Source organism: Corvus brachyrhynchos, unplaced genomic scaffold, assembly GCF_000691975.1.
Source record: "Corvus brachyrhynchos isolate BGI_N302 unplaced genomic scaffold, ASM69197v1 scaffold11, whole genome shotgun sequence".
In the NCBI taxonomy this organism is placed as follows: Eukaryota; Metazoa; Chordata; class Aves; order Passeriformes; family Corvidae; genus Corvus; species Corvus brachyrhynchos.
In genome coordinates, this window is record NW_008236965.1 from 4936999 (window position 1) to 4958820 (window position 21822).

Genomic DNA, 21822 nt, shown 5'->3' on the forward strand with positions numbered 1-21822 from the left:
AGTGTATATAAGCAAGGCAGTATTTGAGGGGAAAAGGTAGCATTCTTTCATTAGAAATACTGGTGTATGCAAAAGAAACTGAAGCCCTTCTCCAGGCCTAAAATAGAAACAGCAACCTCCAAGGCTAAATACAAACTGAGAACAATTATATTCTGTGTTCAAAAAGACTTAAGTGAATCTACAGAAAACGCCAAATATTTCCTGAGTCTATCTCACTTAGCTTTAGCCAGCTAAGAGTTAGATACTCACTGTGATTTTTCAAGGCTTTCCCCACAGTTAGTAAAACCAGGGGAGGGAGAGAAGATTTGGCCAGAAGGTTACTGATTTTAATAATTTCCAGATGGTAAGAGTTGCTTTTCGGATTTTGGACTCTCTCAACTTACATAAATGAGGGAGATTGGTTATGCAAGACCTAAGCACTGAAACAGTGGGTGAGATTAATTCCACCCAAGTTACTTAACTTTGCAGCCCTTCTGTCTGTACGTTTTATTTTTGCATGCACAAACTTTTATGCATGCACATGTTTTTAAGGTACATTTCAGAAATCTTATCAAGACTAGTAACCTCAGAGATATTACTTTCTCTGGATCATTATTCTTTGAGTTGCATTGCTACATTAAGATCATCACAGTCCATTGGATTGTATTTGTAATTCACATGCTAGAAACACAAATAAAGTATTCCAAACTGTGCTACTGAAGTAAGAACATCCCCATTGCCAACGTAACTGTGCAGCGTCAATTCTCACATCCCACAAAGCAATCTGGCATAGCTAGCAGCAAGACCAGAATTTCTGAAGCTCATCCTTCTTCTTTCACCTGCATATTAAAGAATAAAGTGTATGTTCACTGGTGAGCATCTTCATGAAGCTATAAATATCCCTGCTATAAGCTTTGCATTTTCCTTTCTCTGGTATAATTAAAGGTACTACCTGAAATTAATAGAACTTCAAATAACTTGCAAGTAAGGCCCCATCAGAAGTAGCTTTTCTCCTTATGTTAAGCTTCCACATGAATGTTTCAGATCAGATCCTTGGGCAAGAGCTCAAATATTTAACATGAGAGGCTGTTATATGAAAAATATGGATTTCGAATTTATGTCATATATTGACCTCCTAGGGCCCTATTTCTCTCAGTTCCAAGGCACTATAAAGAGTCATTTAAACAGAGGTGAAAGAAAAAGTAACAATTGGAAAAGTTTTATAATTCTTCCTGGAGTAAAGGTTTTGAACCTTTTACTTAGAAAAATTTCTCATTAATGTTTAGTAACAGTACTGCTGTTTCAGATTTGATTTAAGATTACTACAAAAATCCAAAAGCTAAATCTGTACAAGTAAGCTTGGAGCTTCATTGCAGTACTTGGTCTAAACTACATGCAGATACGGAAAACAAAGCTTCAGAGGAAGGGTGCCTTATGTCCTTTGTAAACTGATATAGTAGCAAGCCTTCTGGTAGTACGGAGAGTAAACAATAGTTCTAACAGCAGCTTGTTGACTAGCATTTGTGCTTGAATGTGCTAAATCTGATTTGGTTTCATCATAACATGATTCTGGGTGTGATTTCTTTTTTTTTAAAAAACGGAACAACATTGCAATATAAAATTATATACCAATAGCTCTGGATATCTAGTAATATATATAAAAAGCTGGCAAATGAATAAATTGTTTACTCTAAATGCAGTTAAAATCCTCATAGGAAAAAAAAAGAATTAGCCTCATCACACAGGTTTCATTCAGGTAGTACTGTGTGACTAGTCAACTATCACCACCTCTTCAAAAAATAAAAAGGTGGCCTTGAGGAACGTTAATTGTTAACCTATCCTAGTCTAAAAATCAACAGAAAAACCTCAAACAAATCCATAGATAAGAGATACCTAATTTTTCCTTTACTTTTCTCTTTCCGCATATTTGTTCTTTGCAAGAACAAATTATGGCCTCATAATTTGATTCCTAGCCAGATATGTTCAGAAAAGGCATGTTCTCCTACTGAAAAATTCTGGGTCTTATTGTTTACTGTAGATACAGAGTGATAAAACTAAACAGACCTTTCATTTTCATTTTTCTTTTAATAGCTCAGAAGTGGTAAAAAGATTGTTTTCCTTCACACAAACATATTTAGGAAAAAACCACAAGACACTTTAGCAGTAAGGATACATTTTCAGAAGGTTCCTGAAACATGATCTTCAGATGGAGAGACAAGTGAAAGCTGAGAAAATATAATCACAAGACTTAGCTGTGAAATTTTTATTCATATTTTGTTAAAGCCTTGTACATGCCTGCTAAATACTTTGATAAAACAGCAGATTTATTGCCATTCATATTTTATACTGAGGCACAAGTGTACAGTTCTCCTTATATCCATAAAAATGAAAAGGATCAGTGTAACAACATGATAACTAGTACATACAAAAATCTGCTAAGAAGCAACAGAAGGAATGGGCTAGTACCATTTTCTAAAACTGACCAGAAGAGACCACTTTGCTGTAACTCATTAACTAAACAAATATGTGTGTGTGTATATAGACACTCACACAGCTATCTACACGTGCACATGTGCAATTGGAAGGATGTTGGTAAAGCAACAGAAGCTCATCTTCAGCAGTATAAATTAAACACTATCCATTTAATTGAGAACCCTACTGAATAGAAACCAAGAAATACTATAGACAGGCTGATCACCCTTGATTTGCTTCTCTGATACTGACATCATCTAGACATCTGGTCTGCAGTCTCTTTTATGTTATCTGAGGGATATGGATGAAGGGGGCACTACACCCCAGAATTTCTGGGGAGAAATGCCACTCCCTCACTTTTTTTCTTTTTTTTTTTTCTTAAGCCTGCTAAAGCCCAAAGGATGGATGTTGTTTGGCCTATGTTTAGCCTTTCTAAAGTCACTGGGGAAGTTGCTGCTGATTCTCTTTTGCTCCTCAAATAGTCCCTTAGCACTACAACATTTATAGCAGTGGAAGCAGGAAGGACTTACAAAATTAGAGCAGGTTCAGAGCCCAGGGTGCAATTCCATCAGATACTATCTTGTATCTGTTTCTTAACACCATTCTTCACTGGCTGATGCTTTGAGGGGAAAAAAACAGGTAGGCACCACTCTGAGTTTTTCACACAGTCACAGGAAACTTGATCCTGTAGAAGCAGCAGCTAGTCAGCTCTGCTCTGCAGATGGCATTGCCTGCAACATATTTCTGTGCATAAACATGGCATTACTCCATCTCTGCTGGAAATGTTAATTGATTTCAAGAAGATAGCCTGCCTCCTGGTCAAGATGCATACCGTCAAAAGAAGAGGTAGGTGTAACCAGTCGAGTTTTTTAGGTCCTACAGCATTTCATCTTTCCACATCTCAATGCATTATTACACTTACAAATGTCACCTACCTCTGTCATACCCCAAAACCACAATTTTTTTAAAGCCCATCTACAACCCAAAGGAAAATCAATAATAATGGTAATCCTGTTCAGCCAAAGTTATGTCTAAGAAAACTGTTTTGCAAATAATTTTCAGCACACTGGAATATGTAGTAATCTTCTGTTCTTAGAACTGTATGAAAAACATGCATCATAAAACACATTTGGGAAGGATTTCCCAATTTTATAACGATTCTTTCTAGACTGAAAGATTAGGAGAGCTGTTTAACAAGGCACAATTCTATGCCAAAAACCGAAAACAGAACCACCACCCTTCCAGAGAACATAGGCATCTTGTTTCTGCTGCAGAAGTGTGTAACAGATCAGGGTAAGTATGAATAGGATATTGGGGAAGCACTCAGAGAGTGCACACACAAGCATGCATGAGCATGAGGAGAAACTGCACAACAAGGTTTCAAGAGAAAACAGTGTTAATAACCAAGAAAACTGTTCATGGGATGGTGCTCCAATAGTAAAATTGAGTAAAACATTATGCCAAGCCCAGAAGGTTGCAGCACAGCTGACTCACAAGCAGATCATGCATCCCAACAGGAGGATGGCCACAAGGTTGCAGCTCATAATATATGAGCCTATCCTCTGTTAGCCTATCAGGGAAACAGATTATAAACATACTTTTCAAACACAAACTCCAAACAAGGAAAAGCAGAAAACAGACCCCTGGAAGTTCAAGAAAGCAAGACTGAAGCTAAGGACCATCCATAACAACAGACAACATCTAAACATAACACATAAACGAAAGATGTAAGAACTAGTTTGTCATCACCACCCAGAGGAACTTCAGAGATGAAGTGGGGACTTGAAAGCTCCTTACCATTGTCCTTCATTCTGCACACTGGAGACACTGCCCAAATCTGACACCTCCCATGAGCACACACACGTCCCTTTATACTTCTAAGTGTGTGGGTATGAGGGTACATGTGAATGAAACCATGAAGGAATAGCCATCCACGAGTACAATCATTTCACTTCAAGAACTGCAAATATTCACCCTCCCTTTATGCAAGACTGACACTGAACTTCATAATACTAATCTTTCTACACCCCAGTACTGTACAGAAACTACTCTTCACATGGAGAAAGAGACAGAAGATGCCTTATCAAAGTTTTTAAGGTGCAAGCAACTATAAAATTGGACAGCAATGCTGGTATCTGTTTCCAAAAAAGAGTTACCTGCTCTGTTCAGAAACAAATCCTCACTTTGCTACACATCCGAAAAAGTGAAAATAAAATTGCATAAAGTGGGTGATTTTTCATAATGGGCAAAGTAAAGCCATTATGTTCTAAGATGTTAGGGCTTAAAAGGAACTTGCACAAAGATTGGGCTAATTTAGCAATTTAAATTAAAATAAATCAGGGATAGAAAAAATGCAAATACTTTATAAAACCAGAGGATGTTTTAGGTTTTATCTTAAACCAGAAGCAGCTTAAATAGACATACTTTAGAAAAGGAGAAGCTAGCATGCCATTGGAAAAAAATTGATTCTTGAAAAAAAGCAAGCAGCAGACTCATCAAGCTTTATTGTCCAGGTGCAGGTGCAGCTACACACAGCAAAAAGAACTATGTGTTTTGAAGAGTCTCAGAACTGTAACACATGTATAAGGCATAGATATCATAAAGAATGATTTCAGTTCTGTGCAAACATTTAATAACTGCTATTGGTTGAAAAAAGAGCACAAAGCAGTCTTGGCAAAAGTGGCTTCTATTCAAGAGCTCAGCCTGCCTTCCCACTGTATCCAAAATTTCTTGATCACCACACTGTGATGTCAGGTTTGTCTAGTCCCTTAGTTAGGCTTTTAGCTGTGATCAAACACCACACATAATAAGTGCAATTATTAAATTCTCTGCATGAGATTTTACACGTTTGTACAAATTTTAACAGCTGTAATGGTATGAACGGAAACTACTTTCCTTTTTTCCCCATTTATTGTTATCCAGGCTTTGAATGAGAAGTAAATACCAGTATACTTCAAAAGAAGTTACAAATTCCAGGAATTTTTATTCAAAAAGAATAGAAAGTTTTTTATATTTTAGGAGGGTATTCCACCAGTTAGGAATTATAGAGAAGAGAGTAATCAAGGAAATTCAGGAATCAAGGAAATAACCAGGACATTCAGAAGGACGACGTACTATTTAAAAACACACTGTAATCTTTACTGATGAAAAAAATACAGTGCCAGGAAGAGCCTATAGTTTCCAGAAAAAGTGAAATGATAGGAAAGTTTTCACTGTTATTGTCAGTGTTTTACCTACACTGTCAAATGCTCATTTTCCAGAACTCCTGAGTTAAAAAAAAGACTTTAAATTCACCAAAAAATTAAGAAAATAAGGCAATGTGAATGGTATATTCAAGACACTTCAGTGTATTAAAATTTTTAGATCAACTTGGTTGCTACAAGTAATTTTAAATGCCAGCCAGATGATCGCAACTCATTTTTACCGTTTTACATTTAATAATCTACATGAATGATCTTCTGAAACATTGAGTTGTGCTCTATTTTAGTGGCCTTTGTTTAAATACACAGAGTGTCCAGAAATAGATGATGAACCCAGTGCTCAGAGCTGCTCACGTGTCCCAGAAAAGTTTAAAAACTCCACTGGAATCCCTCGCAGGAAAACAATTAGCCTAAAATTTAGAAATATAATCTTCTTTGCATCAATTACAATACACAGTCATTTGCAATTTGATGACAAGACCAGATTGTAATCCAATATTCAACCAAGTTCATACTACTACAGATGTAGCCCTATAATTAGCCATATGCTGTTCCCTCTCCCATATATTAATTTGCATTAACTATAAATTCACTCGCTTGCACTGCTACTTTCCTAATGGTCCAAGACCCTACATCAGATCTCTAATTCTCATCTGTTTCAATTCCTCCTGCTGCTGCTTCTAAGAAATACTGTAGTCACGTTCCTAAACTTTAACTTTCAGCATAACATTTCCAACTTTTTGCAAGAAAAAATAATTTGTATGGATAGTCTTGCTTTGGGTGCTCATCACATCCAGACTTAAAAATAAGATTTCACTTACCAGGACCTTAAAATGAGATACAGCACTACAAGCTGCTTGCAATTAAGAGCCATTAAGGGCAGCCACAGAACACACTGCTGCAGGTCTGAATACGATTCCTGTATTATTCCAAGTGTATATATAATCCCTTTGCAGGTGGAGTTTGCAGCAACTATTAAGGGGCTTGTTTATTTACCAGCAATATTCCAAGCAAAGCTGTTATTTGCAGCATAGGCAGTAACCTTTCACTTAGCAACACCAGTACCCACAGCAAGAATTCATATAACATATTATGTAAAATACTATCAAAAATACATCTAGTTTCTTTAAGAAACAAAAGAAAAAGTGCAAAAGATGTGTAGTTAATCCACAGCCATTAGTGTGACCAACTGGAAGAAACTGACTAAAAGAAATACTGATCTTAGATACTGTGACTGCAACAAATTGCTTATCTTCGACTTAATTTTAATTGAAAACCATCAATAACACATTTTACATATCCTTCCAAAGTAAGATGAATCACTCTTGTTATTTTTAACTCAGGCTTCTATGCTTCCTTCAGCTACCTCAATTACTGAAGTACAAGGGTGGACGCCCTGTTTGTCTCCCTCACCCTTCTTGTTTTGACGAACTTCAGCAGCATCAGGCGTCTCTGCACCCCAGCTTTGTGCTGTATGAAATGTTATAATGGACAAGACAACTTAAGCCATCCTAACCTGTGGTACTGAGAGCAAACACCCTCACACTGTACTGCTTTAAATTGAACACATCTGAAAAAAAAAAGTCTTAGTGCCCCCTTCCACAGCAAGTTAATTTTTCCCCTCTGAAAGCTCTCTCTCTTATCTTTGCCCTCCACCTTTCATTTCTAAATATTAGCCTTTGGGAACAAAGGAGAGACGGAATGAGAATTTTTGGTACTGAACACCACCCATATCTGAGCAGGGTTCCTAACATGACAAACACAAAGGAGGAGGTAAGGGAATGGAGTATCCTACAGGGGAACTTTCAAACACCAGTCTGGATTGTCATAAAACACTCAAAAGGGAAACAGCACAGCACAACTGCAGACATCAAAGCAGCACCACTCCATCGATATGGCTACAAAGTGACTTATGTTAATAACAAAAAAATGAACTTTCGTAGAATCACAGAATATCCTTAGCTGGAAAGGACAAGGATCCTTGAGTCCAGCTCCTGGCCCTGCACAGGACACCCGAAGAATCACACCATGTGCCCAAGAGCATAGTCCAAATGCCTCTTGAACTCTGTCAGGCTTGGTGCCATGACCGCTTCCCTGGGGAGCCTGTTCCAGTGCCTGGCCAGTCTCTGGGTGAAGAACCTTTTCCTGATACCCAACCTAAGCCTCCCTTACCATTCCCTCTGGTAATTTAATAAATTCATGCCCACTTTGTTGAACCCTGGCCAGGCCCACTTAAAGAAATCACTGTATTTGACTGATAAAGATAGCAAGGTTTTTTATAAGATCAAATTAAATAAAACCTTGAAACAAAGCATATCTTAGCAATGTATAGCAGAAGTAACAGACAGAAAACATTAGAAACAATGAAAAAAAGATCTGGGACTACCTTACTTCATCCCCTCATCCTACACAGCCTTACAAGTGTGAATCCAAATGTTTACTTCAGTTAATCCCAGGACTCAGATTTCGAAGAAAACAGGACAACACCAAACAGAGATCTAATTTTTTTTTTTCCCACTAGTGTGGGTAAGACATTTTACAATCTGCTGCTTCCTCAAAATTAGTACTTTAATGGTTTTTATTAAGAAATGTAGTATGAAACAACTCTTTAAAAAATATTGAAGAGAGAGAGAGATTTGGGAATAAGATTTTAACGAAAAGAAATAAAAGGCAGCAATACTGTGATACAGAGAATATTATAGCCCATCTCGGGGGTGAGAGGGGAGACTGAATTAGTAGTGGTCTGGTCAAACTGTGGGAACTCAGCAACTTCAGTTTCTATGCCCCATTCTGCACAACTATCCGATCTTAGGAGCAGCCACAGTATACATATGAATTTTCCACTTGAATGTAAATCAGGACTTTATTGACATAGATGATATTTAAAATACATTAATATAATTCTAATCTGATTGTCCGTTTCCCCCTGCCAGAGGGCACCAAGGGGACTATGGAAGGTTCAGGTAAAGACAAATGTCACAATTCATCAATGAAAAATGAAAGCTTTAAAAACTGTCAATACCACATTCACACCTACCCTGCACAATGACCAGTTATAGATGTTCATTGTATGTCACTTCTATGTATAGGAAAGCAATAACTGAAGTGAATCAGCACTAATCAAGTGAGAGCTTGCCTTTTACTGCTGCACTCAAGGGAATGCCATGGAAGTAGTCTGGAAGTCCATGAAACAAATACTCTGCATCTAACATTTCACACCAGAATTCTGTAAGGAATTCAAAAGGTTATTCACTGCCTCATAGTGAAGCTGAAGCAAGTGGTTATTAAAGAGTTAATACAACTTTCAGCACTACCGCTTGCCTAATAGCTCTATTTTCTTCACATAATACTTCGGACAGATCTCAACTTCGACTACTGCAAACATTTACTACTGGCAAACTCAGAGGTTCCATGAAGTCTCGTGTTCATTGTATGTGTTTTACACAAGTTTTCCCACAAAAAACCATCAGTGATGTCATGCTTTAGCCTGAGAAACAACAGCATTAATGCAGTAATACTGCATAGGTGAGGTGCCCTTACTGAAAGAAAACAGTATGCTGCACAGAGATTTTAACCCTGGCAGAACAATTAAAATCAAAAATCTTGCCACAAAGCCAAACCACATTTGATTAATTGAGAAAATTAGCATACTGCTTTTAATTACATACAAAAATCAAAGAAAAAATCAGCAAAAAATGTGCGGATGTAACCAAACAGAGGCAACAACGAGACAGCAATAGTAACAATGAGAGAATATGTCAGATCTTAGACATGAATCAATATGATTTGGCACTGTATTTTTACCTAGTTTTAGGTAATGGATAGTTATATGTAAATTGATGGTATATTAAAAAATACATAAGGACAGAATACACAGCATGCAGAAACATCAGTTAATACTTTAAACAAGACACATTGGCAAGTAGAAGACCTATAGGATAGGCAGCTTTAGGCACAGGATAAGGAAATTAAAAAATACACTGCTGACATATTCTGTGCTAGAATATTCTGATGATAATGACTTTCCAGTAGCACTGTATGAATTAGACACTGTGAATACTGTGGGGAGTATCACATCACACCAGCCCTGTTGTTCATCTGTTGTTTACCTCTAATAAAATCAGGTTTAAGATACTGAGCTGGCTGAAATCATCTGACACAAAATAGCCATTCTAGTGTATATCACAAAATCACAGAGTGGGTCAGGTTGGAAGGGACCACAGTGGGTCATTGGCCCAACCTCCCTGCTCAAGCAGGGTCATCCCAGAACACATAGCACAGGATTGTGCCCAGATGGTTCTTGAGTATTTCCAGTGAGGGAGAGTCCACACCCTCTCTGGGCCTTCTGTTTCAGTGCTCAGTCATACACAGTTAAGAGTTCTTCCTCATGTTCAGGTGGAATTTCCTGTGCATCAGTTTCTGTCCACTGTCTCTTGTCCTATTGCTCGGCACCACTGAGAAGAGCCTGGGCCCATCCTCTGACACCTCCCTGCAGATACTGGATGATATCCCTTCTCAGTTGTCTCTTCTCAGGGCTGAATAGGCCCAGTTCTCTCAGCCTTTCCTCATAAGAGAGATGATCTAATCCCTCAATCATCTTTGTTGACCTCCACTGAACCCACTCCAAGATCTCCATGTCTCTGTCATCCTGAGGAGCCCAGAAATGGACACAGCACTCCAGACGTGGCCTCACCAGGGGGAGTGGAGGGGCACGATCACCTCCCTGACCTGCTGGCAATGCTGTTCCTAATGCACCCCAAGATCCCATTGGCCTTCTCAGCCTCTAGGGCACTGCTGGCTCATGGCCAGCTTGTTGTCCACCACAACTCCCACCCAGGTCCTTCTCCACAGAGCTGCTTTCCAGCAGGTCAGCCCCCAGCCCTGGGGTTAGTCTTCCCCAGGTGCAGGAATTAGATTGGAGAAAGTCTACACGTTTCTCAGTTCTCAGCTTTACTCTGAAATGATAAAACCAAGCACTGAAAATGCTCCTTACATCATTAATATTTTGCTGAAAGTTTCTGATTTTGAAAGTCCATTGCATATGAAAAAAATACAAATATTTAAAATATGCTTTCCCTGAACAGAATCACTTGGCACGTAATGCTAAATGCTTACCACTGCAGTCTGTTTTCCTTATCTTTTAACAGCAGTATTTTAACATTTACCATCAGACAAATCATTAAAATGTTGAATACCAATATCATACTTATATAACAATAGCGATGTCTACTTCTGTCAAGACAGGAATACCTCTCCTTAACTCACAGTATCACAGAAATTTTGGTGAAATACAAACACCAAAACCCAGAAAATTACAGATCAGCACAGCTGGTATCCCAGGGCTCAAATACCAGGCAGTGCTATTGTGTTCTTCAACTCAGCAGCCTTTTTTGATTTTTTTTTTGATTTGATTTGATTTGAATTGAATAAAATTTGAAATCAATTCGTACTACCTTCACCATATGAAAGACTGTAGCATTGAGGGGAAAGAACACAGGCAGCAATCTGGTCTCATTTTGAGAACTCAGATTTTTCATTTACTCATCATTTTATTTCTCAATCAACCAAACAGGAACTACTGTCAAATCAGTCAAATCCAAAGTAAAACAAGAAACAGCTGTACCCATTTCAGTACAAAAGATAATACCATAAACATTAAACTGCATTGACTGTATTCTTCAGTCCAAATACTTGGCTTAGCACCTGCTGGGGAGCTAAGGAACCTTGAGAGCCAAATCTAAAGCAAGTACATGAAAATACACAACACACTGAAAAAACTTGCAACTTTTACAAACAAGTACACTTACCTTTTAACACTAAAGGGGAACTCAACAACATAAAAATGGTTAGCAGATTTGAAGTGCAAAGGTGTTAATAACATCAGCAGATACAAGAGTCAGAAAAGGGATTCTAACATCCACCAGGGAGATTCAGAACTCTGCTTTTACGACAATATTAGAGAAAACCCAAATTTTCTGAGTATGAAATACTCATTCGCTCCATGAAAGCGGCATGACCAGGTCCTAGCTGCTTCACATAAAATTTGTGAGAAAAAACCAGGAGGAACCAGAATCAGTGCACAGTTCTAGAAGTACTCATGATCTGAACTACCTGTCATCCCAGATGATGAAACCACTCTTTAGGGTTACAGAAAATGTAGTGGAATTGCTTGCGTGACCAGAGCACTGCCACAACAGACACAGCTCATCTTCCTTCAAATATCCTAAGAAAGCAAGGAGATCCTTGCAAAGGAGAAGGATGCTTGAATGCACGTACATTTGCTTTGAAATAGCTAAGAAACAAGTCAAAAGTTTTTGCATGAGGGCTAGAAGACAGAACAACACAGGTTACATTAGAGGGAACACCTGCTTCAAAGCACCTTCTGAAGAGAGCAAAATAGATAGATACAGCCTTTTTAAGAGAAGCCTTACCAAAAAGTCCATTTTTCACGGAGGACTTAGAGCATTCCAACATTTGTTGCAAGGGTAATACAGCATGATGGAGACAATCAGATTTTTGGAAAATGGAGAAGGCAATTGCTTGACACTGATCAATGAACCAACAGGAATGTGAAGGCTGATGATCACCTCAGAGGCAATGTGTGTGGACCCTAACCAGAAGAACACTGTACATGGAGAAACCAGTGATGCACATTAGAGTTCACCTGAGGTGGCCCAGGCTCAGCTGACTGGACTGCACGACAAACTCAGCCAGCTCATTGTACCAGAGGAGCCTGCAAGCAGCTCCCACTCAGCATCTGAAGCTACATAATCTGTGTGGCCTTGCCTTTATCTAGGGATGTAGCAAGAAGTTGTCCTGAGAACATCTTTCTATTTGACAACAGAATTGATCAGGAGTTTTCTTTTAAAAGAATCCTGTAACAGGTTGGATAATGAAAATAATGAAAAAACCTCTTCTTACAGACTGGTCTGCACAGTATACTGCACTCTGATCAAAGGCCATTTTGACGCTGCACAACTGAAGATTCCCAGCATTTTAAGGGATGTAAGATTACCTGTCTTATTTTACTTTATTCAAGTTAATACTCACTAAAGAAGCAGCACTTTAAATTACAATTTACAGAGCCTGCATGCCCTTCTTACGGGGATTACAACAGACCAGCATCTCCACCATGACATAGTGGAATTAAGATTCTGAAAGAATTAAGAGACACGGACAGTAGAAATACAACCCTGCACTTTCAAAAGAACAGATTTCGCCTTGTTCTACGAGCTGCTCAGAGCCAGTCCTGTGAGGGCTGGTTGTCCTACAAGGATGACTTCCTCAAAGCACAGTAATGGACATGGGAAAATTTTCTCAAGTTGGCCCACATTGGTAAAAGGGGAATTCCTTACTCTGCTCAAACACAAACAGTGTGAAGTGTGTAGAAGTGGGCTGCCTGTAGAAACAACAAAAAAAATTGTCTTCAAAGGGAAAACTAAGAAAACCGTGACCCTGCTGGTCCGTAGGGGTTTGGGTAATAAAAGACATGAAAAAGGCTGAGATACTGAAAAGAAATGTAATGATTCTGCTACATATGCATATTCATTATATTTTCTAATGAGTAAACTGTACCTTTCTTTAAGCGGTCAGCAAATATTTCTTTCATGTATTCTGAGGCAGACAACTTATCAGAACACAATGCAAGAGTATTACAGAAGGCTCAAACAAAACAAAATTAAATATTAGGCTAAGAAGAAATTGCCTGGAAGTACTAAACCTATTCAAAAGGTTATTCTTCATTGTACTGAAGTGCCAAATACAAATAATTCTAACTAACATTTCTTTTTGTTTGTTTTTAATATGGGAATTGAGTGGTCTTTATCTCAAAGAAGAATTTCATACTGTTAAGAATAACCAAAACCAGACACATTTCTAAAATAAAACACCAGAAAAAACATCTCATTAGGCAAGAGATGTTGGACATACAAGAACAACTTGCACCAAACTTCCAAATCATTAAACTATATGCCCTCAGGCTCAAGGCCTCTGGTAACACACAGCACACTGCAAGATAAGTCTAGGAGATTTCATTCATTTAAACTATGCTTTTAGAGAAACTTCATCATCACACATTTTCCTGCATAACTGGCTAACCTAAAAAACAGCCATCAATTTATACATACCAATATAGGCATAAAATCATAGAATGTCCTGCATTGGAAGGAACCCACAAGAATCACTAAAGTCCAACTCCTGGCCCGGCACAGGGCACCCCAATAATCAGAGCATGTGCCTGAGAGCACTATCCAAATGTTTCTCATGGTTTGACTCCCTGCTAGTATGAACCCCTCTTTCTCTCCAGCCTGGCTGTGTGGTGAGCTCTGCCTCATCCCAAAAAAACAATCCCTGTTCCAGTATCATCACCTTGTCAACCTAGACAGTCTCTGCTTATCTCAAGCATCTAAAGATGTATTCACCTCATTTCAACAGATTCTACTTGAAACTACAATTGTCAGTGTTCCTCTTATACACACAGTTTATTATCTCACTGTGTAACATTTCCATTTCACACTAGCTTTAGGCTTACCTTTTTTCTTTAGGCTTCTTTCTCCATGTGCCCATCTTTGCAGACCTATGGCTTTGGAGACCACAGCATCTTCCTACCACTTTATTGATTTTAAATCACAGTACTATCCTATTAGTTTCAAACCTGAAGCAAGAGTCCTGCTAATAGTTGTGCCTACTAGCAAAGGTTAACTCTGCAAAAAGCAGCAAGACCACTTTGCAAAGTAAAAGGGATACTGGTTTTATTCAAAGGAAAAATATTTGACAAATCTTAAACATTAGCAAAGATTCTTCTCCTCAGCCGTGATCTCTGAGTTGTTCAAGTGGCTTTTCTTTTCAGAAAACAGCCAAAATCCAGGTAAGCTAAGACAGCCTATTCTAAGAGTTTGTAACTATCCAATGTATTTCCAGTATTTTCAAATACAATGCACTTCACTGTATTTCCTTAGGAAAAGTCCTCTGACTAAATGAAAAAATAGGAAAAAGATTTTCAGAACATCATCTCTGCTTTTTTTCAACATTATTTGTAATAGCTTTGCATCAGAAAAAACCCCTCAGATAAACAAGTAACCTTTATGCACAAACCACAATTAGCGATGAAGGATTTGGGATAAAAACATGCTGTATAATAATGTAAACACAGTCATTCTAGAGCTTTTAGCTTTTCTGCTAATGTTCCCTTAGCAAAGGAAAAATACATATAATAAGGACAAGGTATTTGTTCCTTATGCCATTCTCTCCTACTTAAATCTACATACACACGCCAGTGAAATGCACTGAAGCAAAAAGCTACATATTTACTGAAGCACTAGTGGATTATATGTTGGAAAATTGTTTCAATTAGGGGCTGGCTCCTCATTTCACACAAAATTTACTCTCTCAATACAGTGGAGATATATTGACTTAAAATAGCTGGGAATTTGATCCTGGCATATTACCACTATTTATAAACATTAATATAAATACTTCTACATTCAAAAGTATGCCCACCAGCAGCCAAACAGTAAGAAAATACCCCAAAAATGCAAACAAAAAAACCCAAACCATATATCCTTGCATTTCCAGATAAGCCTGTTAAGACTGTACGAAGGTGTGTTTAATCTTTGCTTTCCTATACAAGTAGGAAAGGCCAAGATTTAACTTTTAGACAGTTACTCTTTTTTTTGTAAAATAGATGGCTCCTATACACATCTCCTCTCAGAGGCCCAGTGCAGCTTGTTTTAAGTGAGAATCATAAATCAGTTAGATGAAAACAGCAACATACCTCACCTTTTCTTGAAATCTCCAAAAACTGGAAACCCTAGGTCTTAGTAAACCCACTTGCTAGAAGCTTAAAGAAATGCCACTTTGTTTTAAAACTTTAGCACAGCTGTTTCCATTAAGATGAAGCTGTAGAAAAAAAATGGTGCTACTACCAAAAAACATAGATGCTCACAAGGAAGGTAGCAGTCTCAAAGAGGATGTAAGAAGAAACACTTTCCTCTGCTAAAGGAAAGCCTTTCCTTTCTAGTCATCTGCTGTACTGCAAGGTATTCTCATGGGAACCTGGACAACAGATTACCCTACCAATATACTATAAAAAAGCGAAAATCTTTCCCATGAGCATGAATAAACATGCACAGCTTAAATTTCACTCAGCAGTGCAGGAAATCCTAGAAACTTCTTGAGTCTGGGTGAGGTTACTTTCCACAAAGAATAGAGCTGCCTAGTACAAACTGTATCATTACTACCCAGGTGTTCTCAAACTACTCGCCCTGAATTTTCATACCCTAACTATCTAAAAAGATCCAATTTACCTAAGTCAGTCTGTTGACTGTTATAGACCCCCAAGCCCAACAAGGCTTCAGCTTGAGATAGGATCTTAAGTTCTAATTTTTTTTTCCCTTTTTGAGTCAGTACAACAGTGTAAGACACTCCAGATAGAACCATACGGTGTGTGCAAAAGCCCTTTTGTGCACATGCTAAAAGCTACCATAGGAACACAAACCCTCTGCGCAGTCCTAACTTTTTCTAGAAAAAGGTATAAACTACATAAAAATACTTTTTTGTATTCTTGGATCACTAAAATTTACAATTCTGAAATGTTTTGCTTCAGAGAAGTTATTTTCTTATATGACTATACTGCAGCTCCGAAGACAGCGAAGTAGTTTGTGTCAGTTCTGTGTTGACGAGCAGCAAGTTCAAATACATCCCACTTACACACTAGTTAAAATAGTGTAGACAGGTTGCCAGACTTCATTTTTGTATCAGTGTTTCTTCTTTCCTTTTTAACGTCTTCCTTTTCAAAATTAAAATCAACAACCAAAACATGTTACTGCTTTCTTACTGCCATTTGATCATCGTACAGATGTCAAAATCCCTCATGGACTCCTGCTTTCTCTCCCCTGCCCCTTCCAAGACAGCTAAGTCCTTATGCAGCACTATTTGGCAAATAGTTTGGCATTCAAATTAAGACTGCGTGAGCATAAATTGTGTTCCAAAATAATTTTTTTTTGGTCTCTTTTCTTAAAAACTCTCTTAGTTGAAATTAATGAAACATTAATAATATTTCAGACAAATATTAAACACAAAAAAAAAAAAAAAAGAGATTTGGTACTAGATATAGCCATTGCCCCTGAAACTTGCAATTAAGATTGCTATTAAGTAACTGATGGCAAGAAAAAGTCCACCCCAGATGCCACATCTCATACACAGTAACACTTCAGTTCTCATCAAAAGTCACTGTATTTCCCTCTGACTTAAAAGCAATTCACTTACCTTGTGTCTGCATTTAAGTACAACGCCATAGGCTCCTGAAACAAAGATGATGAGATATAAGCCATCTCAAAGCAGAAAAAAATTAAAAGTGGCAAGATAAAACAGTGTTCAATAACCTCCTAACTATAGAAATAACATTGTTCCCAGTATTATTATCCAGAACTTGTATATACAGGTGCTAAATCTCTGCACACTCTAACAATTTCATAAAAATTGCTCAAAAGTAAATGGATTTTAAAACACCAAAATTATTTTTTTAACAATATGCTTGCAGGTAAGTTTGATAACTTGCATCTCCCTAGTACCACTAATGAGAAATCAATATATTAAACTTTTCAAAGAAAAAAAAAAACCAACACAAAAAAAAACCCCAAACCCCCACAAAACTGTTCTTTTTCTCTTCCACTCCTTTCAGCTTCCAAACTTCTCCATCCGACAAGGAAATTAGCAGAAGCCATAGATAATAAACATACACAAGAAAAATTTTGCAACTGCTAACTTACTATCATCAAGAGGACTAATTCAAATCTATATAAAATTCTAATTAATCTTTTATTAAGATACTACTTACCTTCACCTACAACCCCAAGGATCTCAAATTTATTCATCACATTACCAATGTTAGGAATCTTCATCAAGACAAATTCCTCTTACGGTGAGAGCCACAAAACATGGCACAAATGGGACTGTCTGAAGATTTTGCAAAAGGCAATTGTGAAAAGGCTCTGGGAAAAAAAAATTCCACCTTGATCAGTCAGACTTCTCACACCCTTTCTTAATTTCTAGGCAATCAATAGCTTCCTGGGGAAAGAAGAGAAAAGAATGTAATTAGTGCTTTGGTTTATTTCAGTAAGAGAAAGCAATGGTATACAGACATCACACCAGTACAGTCTAACAATTTTAACAGACAGGTAATTTGCTTCCACATTTTATGATCAGGAGAACATAGCAGCAGGTATAATGGACAGGACCTATTGAGACCATATATCCTGTCAGATGGATGTCTATTACAATAATAACTAACTGGCATAACGTTACTTTCTACAGAACAGAAGCAAATAAAAATGTTGACAGGAACTACCTCAGTAAGCAAAAATACAGTTATAATTACTTATGGTCTGCTTGGTGTATGTTGACACCTAGATATAAAAACAAATTTTCTTTAGTTAATTTCTTATTTGTTCACTGTAATGATAAAAAGGATACACTAGAAAGAACACTATACAGGAGAAAACAGTTTTCTACTACTATTTTCTGTGATTATTAAAAAAAAAATTAAAGGAAATTATTTTCTAGACTGATTAGGAATGAGATTTAAAAATTATTTTCATTATCAGCTTATTTAATAGAAATGTGATAAACAGAAAAAAAAATGTTTTCAAAGGGTCTTTGCTCCCCAAACACTGAAGTAATTTTTCAAATTAAGCACCTATACACAGGGTAACAACTAAAGTTTTTTGGCCTGTTTTAGACCCACCACTTCTCTGATATCATATTAGAAGCCTGATAAACAAAACCCATCAAAGTTTGGTTTTACTAGTTCAGACCGCATTTGTTCCCTTAATATTAAAGGCATATATCCCACATTCAAAAATGGGGAAAGAAAAGCTTTAAAATGGCTTCACCATGAATTGGAAATATATAATCTTTAAATTCAGTGATTCAGGGACAGAACTACTCATGAAGAACAAGATGGCAGGATGGGAGTGAATACATTTAATTACGCGTAATGGGTGAGTGTGACCCAATAATGCTGGGTTAAGCTCACACAAATGGGATCTCACTATATGCCAGGGGTGCTGGCCAAAAGCCCTGTGTTGACCAAGTCACACATAACAAAAGGACAATCCAAGGGTGGAGGGGAATCACAATGACATTTGCTTCAGCAAGACACAGGCAGATCATGTGGGGAGGGGTTGTTATTTTAGAAGCAACTCCAGAGTTAATCAACCACAGTAATTTGAAAATAAAGCAGTGAGTTCCAAATTAAAGGGATAGTTAGAGTTTTCTAGTTTGCTTTTGTTTTTTTAAAAAAGCTGCCCAGTCCTTAATGAATCATTTTGGTGGTTTAATTTACTGTTTTAATTAATCAATTTTTTCTTCACTTGTGAATTGCATGAAATACTCTTTCCTTTCCCTTCCTTATGTTCTCCTCCTATTTCATTTGGCATCTCCTTCTCACAAAAGCCTTTTTGCTGTTTGTCCAGACTTTCTGGTTACAGTAACAGACTAAAAAAAAATGAGGTCCTGGAAAAACAGGAGCATCTGCTCAGTTGCACCCATCAACATGAGAACACAGCCCGCACTGAGCTGCTTCAGCTTTCTACTGCAACAGGCTGGTGCCAGGCACAAGGCACAGCTAGCTGACTGTCCCCATGCTGCAGCTGAGTGACAGAAATACTGCTACAGAGACCTTGAAACAACCATTAATGCCATAACGTAAGCAAGACACAAGAAAACTCATCAGCCAAGGTCAGAACAGCAAAATTACTTGCCAGAAAGAAAGGAAAAGTCAGAAAACATGTATTTGTTTTCTATTAGCACCATTCAGTAACATAACCAAATCTTTTACTTCAGTTCCCAACGTTATTCATTTACGAGTCCTTCCACAAATTAGTTTGTGATAAATTGATTACTTACCTGCTAATGTTATCACTGTACACTGTCTGCCTTACAGTGTATACAATACTTCCTGGATATATGATAAAACAGTGAAGAAACTTATGAGATACGGTACCAAAAACTCAAGAAGAAATTAAGAAGCAGTTTCCTTTGTCCCTCCTTCACAATTTTTAAATTTCTCATGAACTGCTTAGAGCTATACAGGCCTGCAGCCTGGGATCCACTATTTTAATTTTTTTATTTTCAGTTCTACGAGTATATTCAGTATGAATTCTAGCTTTTTACTGGGAATAAAGGCTAGACTTGCAAGCAGCTAACCTTCCTTTCCAAAATCCCCAGGTAGGAAGGCTGTGGATCCCCAACCCCAGCAGTGTTGAAGGCCAGGTTGGATAAGGCCTTAAGCAGCCTGGTATAGTTAGGGGTGTCCCTGCACATGGCAAGGAGGGTTGGGAGGAGATGATCTTTAAGGTCCTTTCTAACACTTAACATTCTATGATTCTATGAAATTCAGTACTATACATCTTCTCCCCACTGATCATGGGAGAGATCTCCCCACTGTTATCTTCCCTTTTCACTTCATTAGAAGAGCCACAGAAAGCTGATCCCCTGCTACCCCTGGGTTCATGGCACCTAGAGAAGCATTTGCATGCAATTCCTTAAAGGTAATACCCTGTCAACTCATTTATGTTCACTCACTGTTAGTGACACACTTCAACTGGCCCAAAGAAAGACACAGACCAGCTTCCCCAATTCTCCCCCAAGTGCACCACGACTGACATCATGGGTAACACAGATGCATACAGGGGGACTCCCAAGAGAAAACTGCACTTGAGTGACCCCCCTCTTTTACACTAGCTGCAGGCAGCTTTCTGCACAATTCTGCTGAGGGCACTTTATGAGAACTTAATCTTGAAATGAAAAGAAAAGCTAATGAAAGATGACAAGTGGCATGCAGCAGTAGTATGGATTCATACCCAAACACTTTTCCCCAACTCTTGCCTCAAACTGGGCCATAATTCAAACATTAGTGAAGTCAGACTAGCTAGACCCATCTAATCTCTAGACAAAATTTATATGCTTGTTTGAGATCTTTGCCGTCAAAAGCTGCTGAAAAATTAAAAACAAGCTACTAAAAATATTTGTTCAGTGGCAGTACCCACTTTTTGGGATTTTTCTGCTTTTTGAAAGTCACTGGCCTTGTTAAGATTGTTTTGAAAATCACTGATTCTTGCAGGGAATCTGGTAACATGAACTCAAAACTCCATGAATGACACAGAGTCTCATGAATGTCAGAGTGAGTAACTGTAATAACAAAAACAAAGAAAAAACCTATTAGTTTTAAACAAGAAAGTAATTTCAAGAAAGTTATCCATAGCAAGAATTACTTTATTCTGTAACTTAGTGAAGACAGGATAGATTCTTTCAAGCTGAACACTGGAAATAGCAAGGAAAACCTTACTAATAGCTGTCACAATTTCATTCTTTGCACTGAGTGCCACACTGGTCTGTTTTCCTAAGTTGCCTGCTGGCTAGAATAACCCTTGGAGAAGAGGAAATAAGGCCATCATTTATCTCTCAAAGGCTCTCAGTAGGGAAATTGCAGTTTTTCTCCTAATATCCCTTTCTACTGCAGCCAGATTCACAGCACATCAACAACTTGTGAATTACACCAACAGATCTCTGAGATGCTCTCAACATTACTGTGATGTTCTACAGAACACAGAGCCACCTTGGCAAAATGAGACATCATGAGATGAACAAGAAAAAGTTTTATTTAATCCCGAAGTGTAATGGTGTGAGACTTTAATACAAAAGCAGTTGTTTTGCAATAGCATGTAACGCTTATATGTAAATCCCAGAAAATGTACAAACTCATTTGCTCATTTTTGAGATGAGCATACAAAATACTACAGCATTATGTTACTTGATCATCTGAATTAAAATTAAAGCAGTGGGGAAAACCCCTAGATTTTCCACAATTCCTTTTCCCTTCAGGACCATTAAGAATTCTACAGCATGACCCAAAAGCATCAGACTTAACCACTCAATCCAAAGCCTCAATCCTAAATAGAAATGCTATTCTTTATTTCATTTATTTCAAGACCTGTGTGGAGAGGGGAAGCACTTTTTACATACTTAGATTTTAAGAGAGACACTTAGTGAGAATTATGAAACACTTAGATATTTGTCTTCACAAAATGTGGAGAAGTAAAACTGTTCTAGAAATACAGTTAAATTTGTATATCAACATCAGTGCAAATCAAGTATTCAGTTCATTTTTCAT

At 37.7% G+C, this 21822-nt stretch overlaps 1 protein-coding gene across 4 annotated transcripts in view; it reads right to left on the reverse strand.

Annotated features, from left to right (window-relative positions):
* The window catches only part of CDKL5 (cyclin dependent kinase like 5), a 131254-nt gene that overhangs the window by 65797 nt on the left and 43635 nt on the right, over positions 1-21822 (reverse strand). For all 4 annotated transcript variants that reach the window (XR_001860064.1, XM_017728460.1, XM_017728461.1 and 1 more), the window contains exons 4-5: positions 17488-17717; positions 16917-16951 (exon numbers count right to left, since the gene is read on the reverse strand). Coding sequence is in view for 3 of the 4 variants with exons in the window: in XM_017728460.1 (XP_017583949.1) it covers positions 16917-16951; positions 17488-17551 (99 nt within the window). In the remaining variant the exon portion in view is untranslated. The remainder of the gene's footprint in view (positions 1-16916; positions 16952-17487; positions 17718-21822) is intronic.